Consider the following 19,466-nt stretch of genomic DNA (forward strand, 5'->3'; position numbering starts at 1 on the left):
ATACAGAACTGTAGATTGAGAGTTAGAATGCCATCTAGATCATGTCGAATGAACCTTAATTCACTTAACGCAGCTATAGGCATACTCAAAAAGTAGGTCTTTATTGAACAAATCCAAGGCAATTGTTGTGAGACTAATCTAGGCATGTAGTGGGATAAAAGCAAAAAATTACTCCACAAACAAAACTGTAATCAAATTAATTCAAGTAGCCTATTCTACAGATTTACTTCACTTATTACTTTTTACACACATTTAACTATACAGAACAATCATTTAAACTTTTCTCAATGCTAAAATTATAAATTTAAAGATTAAATGCTGCTAGTTTATGAAAAAAGATGTTTTGATATGAAAAATATTCATTTAATGTCACTAAAACCGGTTTCATTCCACCCAAATACTCCAATCCCCATCAAAGTTCTCAGGATTAGACTCTGGATCCTCTATTAGTGGAATCACAACAGCTCCTTTCCTGTAGGGGTCGATAACTTGTCGTTCTATGTGTTGTGTTGCCTCCGGTAGCTCGTCAGCAATGTTGTATTGCTCGCAAGGGTCCTCAAGGATGTTGAACAAGCAAGGTTGATCTACACATTCCATCGCTTGGTCAAAGTCATGATAACAAGTGATAGTCGCTTGGTGTCTTAGTTGGTAGATACCATCGATTGGGATCAGAGTTTTCATATGTTTCTGGACAGCTTGCCATGTCGGTGATTGAATCACAGTCCTCAGGTTGTACCTGGGTTGCCTGGGAGAGAATATTGTGTTTGTGTTCAAAAACATGTCTTCAGGGCCTCCTCTTGATGGTCCTAGGAATAAATACATTCTTTTAATCCTTCAATAGAGGATAATAAATGGATTGTATTATTTAATGGACAGCACTCCTATTATTGTAGTGAGAAGTGACACAATACTGTATTTTGAACAGAATATGGGTGAAGGATGAGAGTAGGATATTGGTAGAATGGAGTGAAAATGTGTGATATAGCTTTGTTACTGACGTTAGCTACCTTTGTCATTATTGAAGACCAATTGCGAAAAGCCCAATGATAAAGGATCATTTGAGCCCAGTTTCAAACCATCAAAAAGTTATTTTAAGAAGCTTATCTTTGACTGACGTTATTGGTATAACCTATACATATAACTCGATGGTATTCCAATTAAATTTCAATAGCTAGTTAGAAAACCCTGACTAAGCCTGTGTCTGGTTTAAGCTCGATTCACAAGCAAAAAATATTTAGAGGAGATACTCAATCATATTATTACTTCAAACGATTTTCATATGATTTCCGTAAAAAATATAATTTACTTTTTGAATAATGTTACTGTTCGGTTCTCAAGGTTAAACTGTATTCTCAAAGTTATGTTACCTTTAACGTATTTAAAAGTTTTGTAAATCGCGGCAACCATCTTCTTTTTGTCATCAACATCGATGATAACTTCTTCCCTTGGCCCTGGGTAGCCTCTAGATAAAGCTCTCCACTGGTCTATCCCATCGATGTCTGAAATCTTGCCTTTGTAGCCTGAAAATAAAATTAATTCAAGTTTAGAATCTTTAAAAAGTATTTGACCTACATAATAGCAAAATAACGTAAGGTTGAAATATTACTGTGTATGCTGATTTAGAGGCCTTAGTAATTAGAAAGTAGAAACAGGGTTTATTATCACAGGAGTTTCACCCAGTTATCATCAGACCTGAACACAACCAAAACCTTCCATGGTTTTACATTTTGAAAATTTGTAATGAACAGAATAGTGCGGGACACACACCCACTGCTACACGGGACGCCGAGATCCAGGCTGGAATTCTCATCGGATTACCTCATACCTGGATCATGTACTGCATTCCATCAGACCATCAGTAACCTATCAGTAACTTCAGGTTGAAATTGACTGTGAAATATTTCAATTATTGAATACATATTACCTAAAATATTCCCCATTTTGTGAGGCCTGCTATTCCAATAATACCCCTAATACAACTAAATAAAGATTTCTTTACCTGCTGCACTCAACAGTGTTGGTAGCCAATCTGAAATATGCATCAGATCATTGTAGATCCTGGAAGGTTTGCCAATCAGCGGACTCCAGATGAGGGAAGGAGTTCTAACTGCAGCCTCCCAAAGAGTAGCTTTTTGCTGTCAAAGCATAGTTATGGTTAAGTCAAATAAGTACTCCTATAATGGATAACTCTACTAACTAGCTACATTGCAAACCTAAAAAGCCCAAGTGTAGTAGTTTAAAACTTGTCTGCCAGTTTGCAGCAGATGTCAGGCATAGCTGAGACGTAGGAATTGGCTAACTCAGGAACTCGGTCGTGTGTCGGAACTGGCTAACTCTGGAACTGGCTAACCGTCTCAGTAAGGAATTGGCTAACTCCGGAACCCGCTAACTCGATTTTGTCTCGCGGCGGAATTCGCTAACTCTGGAAGTCGCTAACCCGGCCGCGCCCACTGCATCGGGCGTTGCCAACCTTGTGTGACAAAAAAATCGTACACTGCCGTATTTCAAAATGTAAGTGTCAATGAAGATACAGTAAATGTTAATGTTATCTGTTATCAATTCTACTTTTAAGATATATAACTAGCCCAAAGTAATTCAAAGACAATTAAAAAAATCATGAAAAAGTGTTTTTTTTTTATTTAACTGTACAATGGCCAATTAAATGTTTATGATTTCGATCTTAAATATATATGCCATCAGTATAAAAGAAAATAATAGAATATGAAAAATATTGAAAATTCAGTTTAATAGGTACTAAATAATTAAACCTCTACGAAATTAAGCCAAAATACACGCACAACAAAACACAAAATACAAGTTCTCAAACACGGAAAACAAATTTAATTGTAATGTCGTAATAAAACAAAATTATTAATTAATACGCAGTCATCAATCATCGTAACTTTCATAACTAATTCATAGATTTTAAATTAAATGTTCGTCGTTGAATCGTCCAACGTGTACAAATATGGCAAAGACTAAGTTTCATATCAATTTATAGAATAGCTGTAGATGCCTAAATCTATTCCTAATAGTTTAAACCAAAGCATTGTAGGCCTACTAGTAATTGCCTAATTCTAAAATGTGTTGAATATTTTAGTAATAATGTTACATGTTTTAAGTAGTTTTAGATTGTACACCTAAGCATCACTAGTAAATAATAGGAGAAGTTATAATATTCATATAATAAAACGTGACAGGTTTATTTTAATTCACGATTCTTAATCAACAACTTGACGGATTTTCCTGATTTGAGCGTTGGGTTTCCTTTATATTATGCTTTCAATCGAAATAAACTATACCAAGCCATTGCTCAATTCCCCGTTCCCCGGTACTGAGCTACTCAATAGACAATAGCTTTGTTTTTGGATAAGATCAGGTAATTTCAGCTATAGCCACCATTCATAAAAATGATAACAAACAAGAACGACTGGGTCCATTTAGAACCATAAAAACTCCAGACTTTTAAAAAGTAGGCCTACTGAAAGACGTAAAAATTAAACAAAATTAAGAGGATGACCTGAGTTCTAACTAATAGCCTACGATAACAGAAATTTACAGAATTATAGAAGGTTACAATCCCAGTATATAAAATACGATCTTAATAATTTTATTTGCAGAAGTTCACAAAATGGTATTTATTTTAATAAAAGAAACAAATGGTGGACTACGAAAATAGATATTTCATAACATGTAAAAGCTCCAAATTAAATGTCAGTATTATCTTTTTGCATCCCAATAAGCTACTATTTAAGTAAGAAAACCACATATAAAACATATCCCCTTATATTACATTACATTATTACATTTAGTACATTTCTCATCCTTATGGATCAGCGAGATCTGTCCGGTGCACTGTCTTTAGAGGTCGTGTTTTGTTTACAATTGTTTCTTGTTTTCAGTCATTTAGAACCTCGTTTAGCCAAATAAAACGTTCTAATCACAACTAAATAACATGTCCCCTAGTTATATAACCAAACAGTAAAGAACAAGTAATAAAGTTAACTTTAAAATAATAGAAACACAATTTCATCAACACTAGCGATCAGTGTCACCGGACATGAACTAGACACGAACAACGAGCTTCAAAGTTTACAATGGGATGTAAAGTTTACTTGTGTTGGTTAGTCTATGGTAAGACTATGATGCATTTACTACCCTAATAATCATAAGAATAATATTAATCATACTTCTGAATTTTATCGACTACGTTGCTTTTAATCCTAATTATTCGTAGGATACGACATTATGGTACCGATATAGGTACTACACTTTCGGCAACACTGGCCAAAAATCTTCGTGCTTGGCTCCCATTGGACGACCCGTGAGGCTTCTGATTGGGAGTTAGCGAGTTCCGCCGAGGGACCGAGTTAGCGACTTCCGTACGAGGACGGAATTCGCTAACCCGGCTCTAGATCGGGTTAGCGGGTTCTGGAGTTAGCCAATTCCGAAACCGAACAAGTTAGTGAGTTCCTCTCATTGACCAAATTTGAAGATAGGGCGTTTAACATGGGGTTAGCGAATTCCAGAGTTAGCCAATTCCGCGGACCCGCATAGCTTTATCTGTTTTTTTTTTTTTTTTCGTACTCGTATCTAGATAGGTAGTTGTAAGTGGACACGGTGATCATGTTACTCTTGTGTTCAATTAATTGAACGTTACAACTCAACGGCTTAATTAAGTCATAAAACAAATATGACACATTATGTTCATGAGCAAACAAGAAAGGGTTGGACCGTTGGACCCCCAGTTACTTTACTGGTACTTACTCCTCTCCAAGGGTAGTTGAACCCCCAGTTAAGTTACCAGTACTTACCCTTCTCCAAGGGTAGTTAGATCTCCAGTTACTTCTTTGGTACTTACTCCTCTCCAAGGGTAGTTGAACCCCCAGTTAAGTTACCAGTACTTACTCTTCTCCAAGGGTAGTTAGATCTCCAGTTACTTCTTTGGTACTTACTCCTCTCCAAGGGTAGTTGAACCCCCAGTTAAGTTACCAGTACTTACTCTTCTCCAAGGTTAGTTAGATTTCCAGTTACTTCTTTGGTACTTACTCCTCTCCAAGGATAGTTGGACCCCCAGTTAAGTTACCAGTACTTACTCTTCCCCATGGGTAGTTAGATCTCCAGTTACTTTACTGGTACTTACTCCTCTCCAAGGGTAGTTGGACCCCCAGTTAAGTTACCAGTACTTACCCTTCTCCAAGGGTAGTTAGATCTCCAGTTACTTCTTTGGTACTTACTCCTCTCCAAGGGTAGTTGAACCCCCAGTTAAGTTACCAGTACTTACTCCTCTCCAAGGGTAGTTAGATCTCCAGTTACTTTACTGGTACTTACTCCTCTCCAAGGGTAGTTGGACCCCCAGTTAAGTTACCAGTACTTACTCCTCTCCAAGGGTAGTTAGATCTCCAGTTACTTTACTGGTACTTACTCCTCTCCAAGGGTAGTTAGATCTCCAGTTACTTTACTGGTACTTACTCCTCTCCAAGGGTAGTTGAACCCCCAGTTAAGTTACCAGTACTTACTCCTCTCCAAGGGTAGTTAGATCTCCAGTTACTTTACTGGTACTTACTCCTCTCCAAGGGTAGTTAGATCTCCAGTTACTTTACTGGTACTTACTCCTCTCCAAGGGTAGTTAGATCTCCAGTTACTTTACTGGTACTTACTCCTCTCCAAGGGTAGTTGAACCCCCAGTTACATTACTGGTACATACTCTTCTCCAAGGGTAGTTAGATCTCCAGTTACTTAACTGGTACTTACTCCTCTCCAAGGGTAATTGGACCCCCAGTTCTTGTAAACTCCAATGTTTGGGGCTCCATTGTCTGATAGAAAAACTATAATGGAGTTCTTCAACATTCCTTTCCTCTCCAAGGCAGTGATCACACTTCCAACAGACTGATCAAGTTTGGAGACCATAGCTGAAAGTTATTTCGTCAGAACAATGAAAAAATTTAAATGATATTTGTCCTATATTTTATTACATATAAATCTTAAAATTCTTGTGAAAAAGTTTAATATCTTAGTTTGAATGCATTTAAATTAATTCTGCTATCTATAAACTATAAAAAGATTAACCCACTCAAAGTACAATATTTGAGTCAAAAAGATTAATTTACATAGAGGTTTTGGTCTATTGATTTTCGTATATGGATACTCTGATTCCCCCATTATCAAATTGTTTTTAGACCCCCACTTAATCAAATCAGAATTTTGATGCATTTTTGATCCATCGCACCAGGATCGCACACCCCTACTATTGGTTAGTAATTCATCTCTCAATTGTAATGGTCGTTTACGACCACTGATGAATTTTAGCTGAATTTCATGTGATATTGAGGTTAAAAGCAGATCTTAAGAAGTAGTATCATCAACAAAGGATAAGTCTGCAAGTTTTTTTATTTGAAGTTCATTGTTGGTGATGTAGAGTATGTCATTTAAGGAGATATTGTGGACCATCAAGAATCAATGAAATTTTGGTTTTGGCTGTGTGAAACCCTGATCCAAACACTAGAAATCTTTTAAAAGAAGGATAAAAATAATTGGAATAGGTATATAACAAAATTAGAACTTACACACTTTTACCTTTATTCACCTGCGTAAGTTCTCCTGTTGGGATCGCTGATGTAGGAGAACTTGTTGATCTCGTCCTGAGGAGCCTCTAGCCACTTGCCCTGGTTGCCGGCGTGAGAGGCCAAGTGAGCCATGAACATGAACATCGGCTTGTCTGGCTCATGGCTCTCTATCACACGGACAGCTTCTCTGGTGAACAGATCTGTAGCGTACTGACCTACCACGTCACACGCCGAGGAGTAGCCTCTCCTCATGTCGTGGCCGCTGTAGTTGAGCGTCGGAATCTGTAATGTGGAGAAGGATTGTTGAAAGATTTGTGCCAATTGACGAATAGAAACCTGCTGGTGTGGATTACTATCAATCAAGATTTGACCATGCCATGCACAAACTAATGGAAAGGAGGATGAGTTGTTCTCATTGAATTCCATTTAAGAGATGGTCTGAACATTAGATACGATTTCTATGAGGATGCCAGTTCAATACGTTTTGTGCAGTTTTGAAACATGTATGTCAAACCACCTTGTAATTCAACATTACAAATTACATGAGGAATCTCATTAGCACAAAATACTCTAGTATTTAGGTTTTTATTCCAAAATGACTCCAAAACTACCCAGAGCCTTGCCAATGCCACGAAGACGAAACCATTGTAATAGTTCTTCTTTCAAGTGAAAATAAAAACCTAGGTATTCTGTCAAGATAGTGTCAATGTCTTAGAATAAATAAGGCATATTTTTGCCACCTGATACACAGCCACTGTCTTGGCTCTTCACATTAATCACCTCTGAACTTCAAAAGTGTTCCATCACTGACATTTTACTCCTACAGCTTTAATAAATTGGTGGCGTAGCAACCAGTCAGAAACCAGATTTACTCACCGGGTTTTCATCGATATGGTCGTAGTAACTGATAGCTCCAGACCAGTAGCCGAAGTGAGAGTCAAACCCTCTCTGTAAAGGTGTAAACTCCTTCTTGTAGAACCCGAGATGCCATTTGCCCACCAGATGTGTGGAATATCCAAGCTCCTTCAGATACTGAGGAAGAATCTTCTCTGTCAGTGGAATACCTGCCTTGTGAGTTGGTAGTAAAGCATCATGTAAACCTGAACGGGTATATCATCAATAGTGATATCTTGTAAATAAATAATTAAACTTTACTTTAGGGTTACCTAGTACACAAATATTATTTTTTTTCAGACCCCTTTTATGCTATTCCCTTAAAATACCAAAAGTGGATGGATTTTTTTTCCAAACCTGCTTTCCATCAAAGACCTAATAGCCGTGCAATGATCGAAGCACAGTAACATGTATTTCACACTGGATATTCACTGTCCAGTGGTGATAGGATATTGCATTGGCCATTATCATCATCATCATGACTTGATAGATAGCAACTACGTCACCTAGGTGTGTAGAATTGAACAGAGCTGGTGTGAAGTCAACCAATTGTCACACCGATCCGGAACAACAACAAACAACATAAAATAAAGTGGTGTGTGCTTTATGACTGACTAAGATCAATGAATACAAACCCTTTAAGAAGCGCAATGCCTTTGTAAAAAATCAGTCTGGAAATTTTGAATTTTCAATAATTTCCACGTGAGCCGCTAGGCAAACCATTGCAAGCGTGCAGCCAAGTCAGGTGACTGAGTGAGAGAGAGTGAGACAAAGAATTGGCTTAGAGAGAGAGAGAGAGGTAGAGCGCGGCAGCCGTGCGAGCGATCGTAGTTGCGGCCTGGCGAAGCTCATTTCTCCGGCAAAATTCCAGTCTGACTATTCTACACAAGCATTTTGTTTCTTAAAGGGTTTGTATTGATTGCTAAGATCAGCTATTTCTATAGCTAGGACCATTCATTAAAAACCTAATGATGAAATTTTGATCATTTTTGAACCATTGAACCATTGGCTTGATCAAGTTTCGAACCATTAAATAATATCTACTAACCTTTCTCAGGTTTGAACTGGCAACTTTATTAGGCAAGCAGCGCAACCGCAACCACTGAAATAACGAGCCATTTCCCAATGAGTAAACTCTGGCTTATCAACTTAATGTTAACACGCTAACATTGAGCTACCGTGTCCGCTAGAATTGGACTGAACGAATCATATAACTTATGGGAGTAACTGAGTAAAGAGAAGCCCCCCACCTGGTTTGATGAGAAGCTTTTATAGAAAAACTCAACAAAACAACTTGATAGTGGTATGTACAACGTACCCGTGTGTACAGCGTATTTGCCAGTCATGAGGGAGGCCCGGGAAGGAGTACACAGAGGCTGAGTGTAGTGTCTGTTGAGAATCACCCCATTGTAGGCCAGAGAGTCAATGTTGGGGGTGGGGATCTGGTCAGACTTACCTGTGTGCACAGCGTATTTGCCAGTCATGAGGGAGGCCCGGGAAGGAGTACACAGAGGCTGAGTGTAGTGTCTGTTGAGAATCACCCCATTGTAGGCCAGAGAGTCAATGTTGGGGGTGGGGATCTGGTCAGACTTACCTGTGTGTACAGCGTATTTGCCAGTCATGAGGGAGGCCCGGGAAGGAGTACACAGAGGCTGAGTGTAGTGTCTGTTGAGAATCACCCCATTGTATGCCAGAGAGTCAATGTTGGGGGTGGGGATCTGGTCAGACTTACCTGTGTGTACAGCGTATTTGCCAGTCATGAGGGAGGCCCGGGAAGGAGTACACAGAGGCTGAGTGTAATGTCTGTTGAGAATCACCCCATTGTATGCCAGAGAGTCAATGTTGGGGGTGGGGATCTGCTCAGACCTACCTGTGTGTACAGCGTATTTGCCAGTCATGAGGGAGGCCCGGGAAGGAGTACACAGGGGCTGAGTGTAGTGTCTGTTGAGAATCACCCCATTGTATGCCAGAGAGTCAATGTTGGGGGTGGGGATCTGGTCAGACCCGTGGAAACTGACGTCGTTCCATCCCTGAAAATGGAAAACTAAAATACAACTGTAAAATGTGGGACTATAACAACAACTGTTACAAACTGTAAAATTAAGTAATAACGTTAATAAGCCGCATTGATTAGACACGGAGCATTGAAAATTAAAATGAAGATACATTTTCTAACTACATGCAGGATTCCGAAGTTAGTCCTGTCCCTGTAAATGTAATAATATCGAACAAACAATTGTGATATGAAACCGGCATATTTCAACCATTGTTCTGTAACAACCACGCACGGGAAGGGCAGAAACTCAATGATCGAATGCTGAGTAGAGAATTTAACACTTGGTTTATTACTTCAAAACAACAAAGTTACTTAATATGAGTTGCTATCAGTTGCTACTGTTCATAAAAACCAGATTTTAACAGAGACATGTCTACCGCGATGGATATGCTGGAGAGGGAAGGATAGTACCGCGTCTTCTCGACTCTTCCAAACTGACTAACTAACCGTCCCCCAGGTTCGGCAGTCCTACACGTCACATGGAATGATGACACCTCCTTGTCAGCAGAACAATTTGGCCACACATTCCATGGCAGGATAAAAACAACCGAATGTGATGTAGCAATCGATGTACCCAATACTTTGTGACACTCAACAAAACCCAAGTAACTGCAAGATTATGCTGGTAGCGGAGTTGCGACACACTTCTACTAACCTATTACCAATACTACTGGCAATAACCAAAACTGGGTTTTGGGCTGGTATCCATGATATTAAAAAAAATACGGTTAATGACTGCCTGACCATCACAGTTCCACCTATAAAATAGATTGTTTTAAATAAACTGAAATTGTGTTATCGAAGAAAAACCAAAAAGTTTGCAACAATAAACCAATGATCTACATGGTTTTTCTTGTGGGAAGGTTTTGTTGGATGGAAACTAACATTCTGTTAGTTAAATCATTGACTACTGGTATTGGATACTACTGAAAATGACAGGTAGTTCAATAACTGACAATCAAAATTACTTTTTGTGGCTCCACTTATGACATAACTTTTAGAAAGAAAATGTTAGGTGGAACTGGCACAGTTCTGTTCCATAAAGTGGAACGTCCACTTAGTAACTGAATGGATGTGGAATTGTAAAATAAATATGAAACATTGTATGAAACAAATACATCTCGTTAGTCTAGTTACATAAAACAAATGATAATTGAGACCTAGCCTATATGTGTTGTTTTACAGGACTATTAAACAGTAGTCCACACAGTAAAAATTATTGGTACACAGTTATGTAATACAACTGGTCCCATAAAAGGAATACACACTGATTCAGTGGAGTTAATGAATTCCTCATTAAATCCGCCAGTTCTTTGTTCTTGTTTGTCTTAGGTGTATAATTTTGTTTTTTACTACTGGGTTTATTTCTTATAACTGGTTTTCCTTGAAGTCATTGCCTATTTGCAGTTTCAGAGAATCTTTCAAGATTTTAGGACTTTAAAAGGATACAAAGTACTACAGTGTCTTTCTCATTTTTAGGCTTCCATGAAAATTTTCCTGTACAATCACGTTAGAAAAGAAAACTGAACTTGTTTTAGTACAGTACTTCAAGTGCTTGTATGCTTGTATAAGAAACTTGATGAGTACTACATTGGTTTGTTTGCTAAAAGAACGTTTTTAAAAAGATACAAGATTATATAAATGAAACAAGATTTGTGTAACAATAGTAAAAAAAAAAAAAACTAAAAAGTGTTCATAAAGTAGCTTTTAGTAAAAGAAATATGAGTGGACATCAGTTAAACAAGTATAGACTTCATAAAATGTAGTCTCACTATTTTCTAAAAGTTTTGTTGGTTCAGAAGTAAAAACACTAGACTGTAAAATGAGGAAACACTAAATACTCAAAAGAGTATGGATTAAAATATTAACGGCAAGGTTATTGCACGTTTTGATATTTCTTGAAATTTGAACAAGTGATGTTGGAGGCAATCTGAATTGTTCTGTAAAGGATATCTCATTAGGAGGATGTAAACAAACCCTGGCTAATTGACAAACTATATTTTATATAGTTATAAAAACTATATATAAGTCAATGTAATATTTGAATAAGATTTTTGAAACGTTTTGGTAGTAAATGTTTACCCAAAATGCAAAATAATGCGTTTACTGTAATGGGTAACACTATTATTAAAATATTTGTTTGCCAATGTATTTGTAACTACCATCTATCAGTAAGGCAATTATACTGGAACATTATGTGGACGAGGATTGTTTGCATTTGAAGCTGCCACAATTTGAATAAGGCCTTTTAAATATTCATACTTTGTTCTAAATCAGCTTTTTTGTTTCAATTAACTTAGTAGAGATTAGCTAAAACTTAACTGTGCTGTTTTATATGCTGTAATATACATAATAATCTATAATGTAACCTATAATATAATCTTTTTCAATCTACATTATAATCTATAATCTATATTCTATAAAAACATTATGGTCAGTCTGTCTCTCTGTGTGTGTGTTTGTTCAATTCAGTTCAAAATTCTTTATTGAAATATAAATGTTTTATAAATGTTGAAAAACTTACAACTATCCCTTATTTACTGATGAATAATGTGTCTTAATAGGTCCCTGATGTTAATAAGTAATTGATACTGATACTAGTCTAAAAGTCAATGTTAAAAGCGTAAATAGCGTACATTTTGAAAATAAAAAAATAGTTGCAGTATTTTCATAATAACACGTGGCTCAGCACAGTTTACATTTCACACTAGGCACCTAATAATTGTTATAAATCACTTACCTGAATCAAAATAAAGATTCTTATAAAAAAATAAGTTATACTATTGAGTTTTGTTTTGTAAAACCAATGATAGATGTGTGACTTTTTCATACAGTAAAATTAAATAAACAAATTTTGCTCTTCTGCAACCTCTCCCCATTAGGGATAAAACTAGTATAGCTTCAATAAACATGTTACAATTATAGGTCAACCTGAAAGAGATATGGGAACTCTACTAGTAGTAAATAAATAAAATAAATATATAAATAAACGATAAGTAAAAGTTATGTAAGCTAACAGGAAATGTTGAATTTGTTAGTCAATACTGTAGTGGGTCATCCACCTTAAAACTGAGATAGGATAATGACTAAACCACGACTTGCAACCTCAACATGAAACTAGACCTCATTTCCTCATTTCTCCATTTTCCAAACGTTTGTTGTGCCTCTACTATTTGAGTCTTGGATTGAAACATCATGATTATATTTGGAAATTAGATTATTTATTAGAAGTTATAGTAAGTGATGGAGCCATTTTACAAAAAAATATCTCTGAAAATCTTTGATTTGTTTTTGTTTTTCAATGAATTATTTATATACAAAATTGTATCTGCTTGTCTGTGATAGTTTGTTCTGGGTAAAGGGAACTCTACCCTGACTGAGATGAAATTACACAATAAGGTACATTGTAAACCTGGGTAAATTATAGACCTATTCACCTAAAAATTCCCTTGGGCTAAGACCATCGATCTCTATTATTACGCTAAGACCTCTGGAGCTTTAATTGGGATAGATTGTATAGTCAATATTAGAGCCAATACATGAAAGATTTTGTTTAATATATTTCTGTGCCAGCCCTAAGTACACTTAAAAAATTAATTTATTTTTTAAATCACCTACAGACAGAGCTTTAGGACTGACTATGGTAGATAAATTCAAGATTATACTAATCATGTTTAAATGACTAGACTTAGACTTTACATTGTCTGTAGATAAGATACAGCTAATACTTAATCACTCCTAATTTTACAGTATTTTTCATAAGTTGATCGGTTTAATGAAAATAAAATTGAAGTAAGTAATCCTACTTGACTTGGACTTATCTGCATTCTGGATGAGCAACAACAATCTGTAATGTATAACATGTAAAAAATAATCATTGGTTATTTTCAACCTGTTTGAAATAACAGAAATTGATACTGCAATTAAAAAAAGTGTTAAATTTTCAAAGAAAAATTTAAATTAATCAAAAAACAATTTTTTTGTCCTATGAAGCTAGGCTCGAGCCTGGGATTGTTTTTCACATTATTTCAGGCTAGACCTAATGGTTACGGCATTATCGCTTAGATAAAATCCATTGGTGACTTGGCGGGGATCGAACCGGGACCTCAGGGACTGAAATCCGTGCTCTAACCACTACGCCAGCTCGCTTCCCAAAAATAAAAAAATAATAAAATGATTAGTGACTTAAAACTCAGTCAATGAAGTAACTGATAAAAAGAAAATGTGTTCATCATGTACATATTTTATAGGAAGCAGTGGTTTTGATTAAAAGATGAGCAGATGCTATTTCAAGTTTGTTCCAAATGGTCAGAAACACTAAGTGCATGTAAATAACAAAAACAAAACAATTTACAATATCACTCACTATAAGTTGAAATTTTTATCGTGCATTAAATTTGTGTAAAGTATATTTTTATAAATTTACAACCAAAATCTTTAGTAAAAAAAAAATATAGACCATCCATAAATGCATGTTAACTACTGTAACCTGTTCCGTTGGTCGGAATTATTAGAAATTATGGAAAAAACCATGATAACCACTAAATTACACTGTAACAAATTCTTTTATTACAAACGCAGATAAATTTAATTTAAACAGTCAAATTGATTAGTAAATAAACGGTATCAGCATTCTGACACATACTTTCTCCCATAAGTTTGTAATCAACCTTTATCATGTGTAAGCGGTGAGAGTAAATAAACGGAAATGGGATTTGTAAAATTTTGTGTAGAATTTAAAGGACTATAACATAATAAATTTTTATCAAACTCGTTCGGGCTATTTTTGGGAAAATCCGATTTTTCCGTTATTTTATGGAGTTTTTATGGGAAAATAACATAACTTACAATAACTTTTAAAACCGTAATTATTACAGAAATGGGATTTGTACTATTTTGTTCAGAATATAAAGGACTATAACATACTAAATTTTTATCAAAATCGTTCGGGCCGTTTTTGGGAAAATCCTATTTTTCCGTTATTTTATGGGGTTTTATGGGAAAATCCCCATTAAAAATCAAAATTTATAAAATATGAAAAAAGCTATCAAAACTTTAGGGACCATAACATACTATGTTAAATCAAAACCGGTTTTTTTTACTTAAATCCTATTTTTCGTTGTTTTATGGGGGTTTTATGGGAAATAAAATAATTTACCATAACTTTTGAACCATAATTTTTAGAGAAATGGGATTCGTACCATTTTGTTTAGAATTTAAAGGGCTACAACATACTAAATTTTTATCAAAATCGTTCGGGCCATTTTTGAGAAAATCCGATTTTTCCGGTTTTTTATGGGTTTTTATTGGAAAATCCCCATTAAAAATCAAAATTTCAAAAAAATGATAAAAACGCCTGGAGATACCATGGATTTTAACCTACATACCAAATTTCATCGAAATCGGACCAAAGGTGTAGTCTCTAGCTCTGTACACATCCAGACACACAGACACACACACACACATACACACACACACACACACACACACACACACATCACTTCAAAAACCACTTTTTTGGGTCCAGGGGGACCCAAAACGAATATATCCACTCAAAACTCAAACTCGAAAATTTTGACGAAAACAATACTTTCTCCATATACTTGTTGTTAGGTATAGGGGGAGAAAGTAAAAAAATCAGAAAAAAACACTTTTACATAGGCCTACTAACTATCTATAAGTGTGAAGATAATAGGGTCTAGGCTTTTATGTAAAGACACAAATTGTAAGGAGAGTATAAAATACTTTAGTAAATACATCTGATCCAACTAATACTTTTGGAAATAAAAAAAAAAAAAAAACAATTAGAAAAATTTTACATACCAAATCATCTGCCAGTATATAGACAATGTGAGGAGGTTTTGAACCATCTTCTACTTTTGAACCAGCCACAAAATATAACAGAGAGAGGAATAAAAACATCTTGCTACTGGTCAGTACTCTGACAGACACACAGACAGACTAACCAAACAACCTTGAGCCCCCCCTCCTTGGTGAACCCCCCTCCCACCTGTACTTAGTTACCTATAATTGCTCACTTCATAACATAAGTACAGTTTGAAAAAAATAATGGCATCCTTACATAACTTAACTAGGTACTTGAACAAACATTTAAAATTACCTTAACTAAAACATGTTGTCAGCGCTTCATGTTATGGGAATAGATCATGCACGTTTTGAAAGCAATTAAATGCTTATTTTGTTTGGTTGTTGCTTATGGTCTAATATTTTACATTCCCAGCCCATTTACTTATATTGGGAACTCGAATGAAAGTAATTCGTAATACACTAAAATAACGCTTAGAAACTATTTACACACAATATTGAGTAAATAATATTTGGAATTGGAATCACTTATTTTCACTCTATTCGTAACTTGAACAGTTCATTAGAGACCAAATGATGACGGAATAATATACATCCCTGTAGATTGCTTGCTATGAATATATACCTTTGTAAAATTTACGGATCATTTGGTGTAGTGGTGTGGATCTAAAAGTATAAATTGCCTTTTCTAATGAACATGTTTAGATGAAATTACAATAAAGCAACTGGAAATTCCATTACTTTGCAGGTTTTGCAAATGTGATTATAATTGAAAATGTGTTAATCATTAGGAGATGTTTTCAACTAATTAGTGATGTTTTGATTTCCATAATAATTGAGAGCGGGAGAATGATGTAACATCATGCGAAGGTTAATACAGGAAAAAAATGTGTTTATTAATATAAATTTGTCAAAGTTTTGTGTGAATCAAGAAAGCTAGGAAATAGGTAAAATATATAAAGTTAATAGCATTATTGTTATGACTAAAAACTTAACCCTGATGTACTTGATTGGGCTTTTAAACAGCCTTGCCTTAAGAAACAATTAATTGCTAGAAGTCCGTAACCAACCTACATTACACCTTTATCCATTCCACCCTTGTCCTTTGGCCCTATTCGGGTTTAAATAAACAGCATTGTGTCCTCTAAATAATAATAACAATATGATAAATCAGGAAAATATTGTTTTATCAAATATACTCGACAAATACAAGTTTTTGAATGCTTTAGATCTGAAAAATTCTTTTCTTGTTACAGAATGAAACTGCGCCTCCAAGGCCTTCAGGCAAAAACACAGTAACAATATCCATCAGCGCTCAACCTAACCCTCAAAAGATGGAAAACGGGACCAAGCAACCTCCGTTCTTCTTGCACAACAAGAACGACTCGACCGGGAAAGAGAATCAGCGGAGGATCAGCACAACTGTGATAAGTCCTTCGTTCACGAATGGCAAGAACGAAGAAATCATTGGCAAGAACTGTGTGAGCTTCAACATGGGTCAAGGCAGAGATGGGAAGTCAGTGACTGTAGTGCAGCCTAACGGAATATTGAAGAACGGTCTAGCGGCCAACGTCGGCCAGATACAGACGAATCCTCCAGTCAAGTCTCCATGCAAGAGCATCAAGTTTGCTGGGATGTAGGTGTCAACTGCCTTCTATTTGAACGTAAGAATATTTTTAGAAAAAGTGTTTAAATACTGCTGAGTTTATACTGTTGGATGATCCGGACTCTTTTCACATGTGATTTAGAAATGTACTTATGGGGCTGAAGTACATGTATTTCTCATGTTTTATAGTCTGTCACAAAATTTTAGCCGGTTTAAAGGCAAGGTTTCCTTGGTTATCCCACCATTTCTTAGCCTTTGATCAGCTGTTGGCTGTTGTTTCAAAGAAAGCATGAGGTGGAGGGAATGAAATTGCTTCAAACCGCCAAAATTGTTTAAACAGAGTATAGTTAATCATGTTGTAAAGAGTCATCAAAATTCTTATTCAGATTTTTTGTTGTGAAAAAATATAAGAATGATTTAGGAAAATGTAAAAAAAACTATCTACTTTTCTTTTCTGTAGACTGTATTTTAATTAAAGATGTCTCTTATTTCACAAGGCACTTGCACTAGAGGATTTACGATATATGAAATGAGTCTTGGTTGATACAAACCAAAGGTGAGTCGATGGCTCAGTTGGTAGCGTCGCGGACTTCGGGCCCAAGGCAGCAATGTCGTGGGTTCAATCCTGGTCACTGCCGATAACATTTTATCAGTACAGATCACCTTTGTTTTGTACCGGCTCACCCCTTGTATACTGGATACTATCCACGCACGGGCAGTTAGTCTATGTGGACGGGCAAATGCAAGGTCAAAAGAGGCCGCCAACCTCTTAATAAAAAAAAGAACCCTTCTTTACAAACAATAAGCAATTAAACACTTCCAGGACCATAGGCGGATATATCCGCTTAACTTTTTGGCTCCCCGGACGGAAGGGTGATATTTCCGCCGATTATTATGACAGTTTATTAATTTTGTTATAGTTGATTGTCTATAACATAATTTTCTTTGTAAAAACGTTCTTTTATTCAATTATATCGTTAACCAATGTACAATACTAGAAATGTTTTTCTAGAAGAATAAAAATTTAATAAAAAACTATTTTTTATAAAAAAAGTTAACAAAATATAAAAAGCAAAAAAATATTTGAGGCAAAAGTGCTGCATAGGTTAGTTGTTTACAAAATTCAACAAACTATAATTATAAATAAAATATTTTTTGTTTTTATTTAAATAAAATAATTTTGCTGTATCTATACATACTGGGAAGTGTTAAAACAATAGATTTATACATTCAAATATTTTGAGAGAATAGTGAAAAATTATAATATTTCTAGTCAATAGATATTTAAGAAACTGTTCATTTTGTTTTCAGATCTACAGCAGAAGTTCAAAAACCAAAGAAGTGAATTATTGGAGGAGTTCTATTTAATAGATTACCATTGATAATCATTGTAATGTATTTGTGTATTATTATGTTTAATATTGTATAAAATAAAGTAAGCCTTTCCTTTTTATATATTGTGACTTTATTAAATAATAAAACCAATTTAATGCAGCTATGGGTCAAAAGAAAACACTATACAGTAGATAAAAAGCCAAATATCTTCATACCTGTTTAATACAAGGAAATGAATGAAATTAAAATACACTCATTCTAAAAGGTAGCGAATTTCCTTAACAAATCCATAAAACAAAAATTTGTTAACATACCAAAAACTAGGACGTGTTATTTGTGATATTGTTTATCAAGATATCTAATGGCTATAATTTGAAAACCCAAGAAAAAATATTTTCTTATCTTATACATTTTATCTAATAACTTTCCTTGATGATCAGAGTTCTAGACATTTTAACCTTGTTATTAAATAATCGAGTTTTCCTTACTCTCAAAACCTTTCGCTAACTGCGCTAACCTTTTTCACAGTTTGGATCAAAACTATTTGAACTATAAAAGATTGAATGAGAACCAGCTTTAAAAACAAAAATTTGTGAAATTCCAAATTAATAAGGCAACTAATTTGGCGGGAGAATAGTTAGTTATGGTGCTCGCCTAAGAATGTCGTCAGACCAAATTCTGGGAAAAATCAATTGTTTTTGATAGAAACTGAACCGGCTGATCTTTTCATCATAACAAATTGCCTTGGTTAAAAATACAGCTCATCATGGCAAGAAAAATATATATCATCCCATCTATGTTCAACACTCGTCCTTTACTCATCTTGGCCTTAAATACACCTTTTGGTATAAAATAAGAACCTTATCGTACCTTTTGAATATCTTTTTAGCGAATTTTCCCTATAGGGAAGTAGCTATTACTGTAGTACTCATGGTAAGACCTGGACCCGGGACCGATTTAATTTTTCGTTTTGAGGTCCCTAGAGGCCAAAAACACCATCCGTTAAAAATTCTTATACATATATACATATATATATATATATATATTTATATATGTGTCCGTTAGCGCGATAACTCGAGCAAAAATGATCCGATTTTCAAGAAATTCGGTACAAACGTGTAAACCTACGTTTATTCGAACGAGTTCGCGATCCAGCATAATCGGACCATGGGAACGGGGGTTT

At 35.3% G+C, this 19,466-nt stretch overlaps 2 protein-coding genes across 5 annotated transcripts in view; one reads left to right on the forward strand and one right to left on the reverse strand.

Moving 5' to 3' along the window:
- Positions 1-18,399, forward strand: part of LOC128990315 (uncharacterized) — a 92,704-nt gene extending 74,305 nt beyond the window's left edge. For 2 of the 3 annotated variants that reach the window (XM_054412644.1, XM_054412645.1), the window contains exons 16-17: positions 16,599-16,978; positions 18,260-18,399. In XM_054412644.1, the coding sequence (XP_054268619.1) occupies positions 16,599-16,978; positions 18,260-18,293 (414 nt within the window). In that variant the 3' untranslated portion in view covers positions 18,294-18,399. Of the gene's footprint in view, positions 1-16,598; positions 17,007-18,259 lie in introns of all 3 variants that reach the window. The other variant, XM_054412646.1, reaches the window with a different exon arrangement.
- Positions 297-15,448, reverse strand: LOC128990316 (arylsulfatase B-like). 2 transcript variants are annotated; one of them, XM_054412647.1, is made up of 8 exons: positions 15,340-15,448; positions 9,331-9,490; positions 7,443-7,666; positions 6,587-6,848; positions 5,755-5,912; positions 2,000-2,135; positions 1,368-1,520; positions 297-806 (listed from the first exon to the last, which is right to left on the reverse strand). In XM_054412647.1, exons 1-8 carry the CDS (start codon positions 15,436-15,438, stop codon positions 385-387), a joined length of 1,614 nt encoding a protein of 537 aa, XP_054268622.1. In that variant the 5' UTR covers positions 15,439-15,448; the 3' UTR covers positions 297-384. The 2 variants fall into 2 exon arrangements, with proteins under 2 accessions (XP_054268622.1, XP_054268623.1); XM_054412648.1 differs by lacking the exons at positions 9,331-9,490; positions 15,340-15,448 and adding an exon at positions 9,055-9,097.
- Positions 18,400-19,466: the final 1,067 nt, after the last annotated feature.

This window comes from Macrosteles quadrilineatus, unplaced genomic scaffold, assembly GCF_028750875.1.
Source record: "Macrosteles quadrilineatus isolate MER2022 unplaced genomic scaffold, UCM_ALF_1.0 Scaffold_3__2_contigs__length_128488019, whole genome shotgun sequence".
NCBI classification, from domain to species: domain Eukaryota; kingdom Metazoa; phylum Arthropoda; class Insecta; order Hemiptera; family Cicadellidae; genus Macrosteles; species Macrosteles quadrilineatus.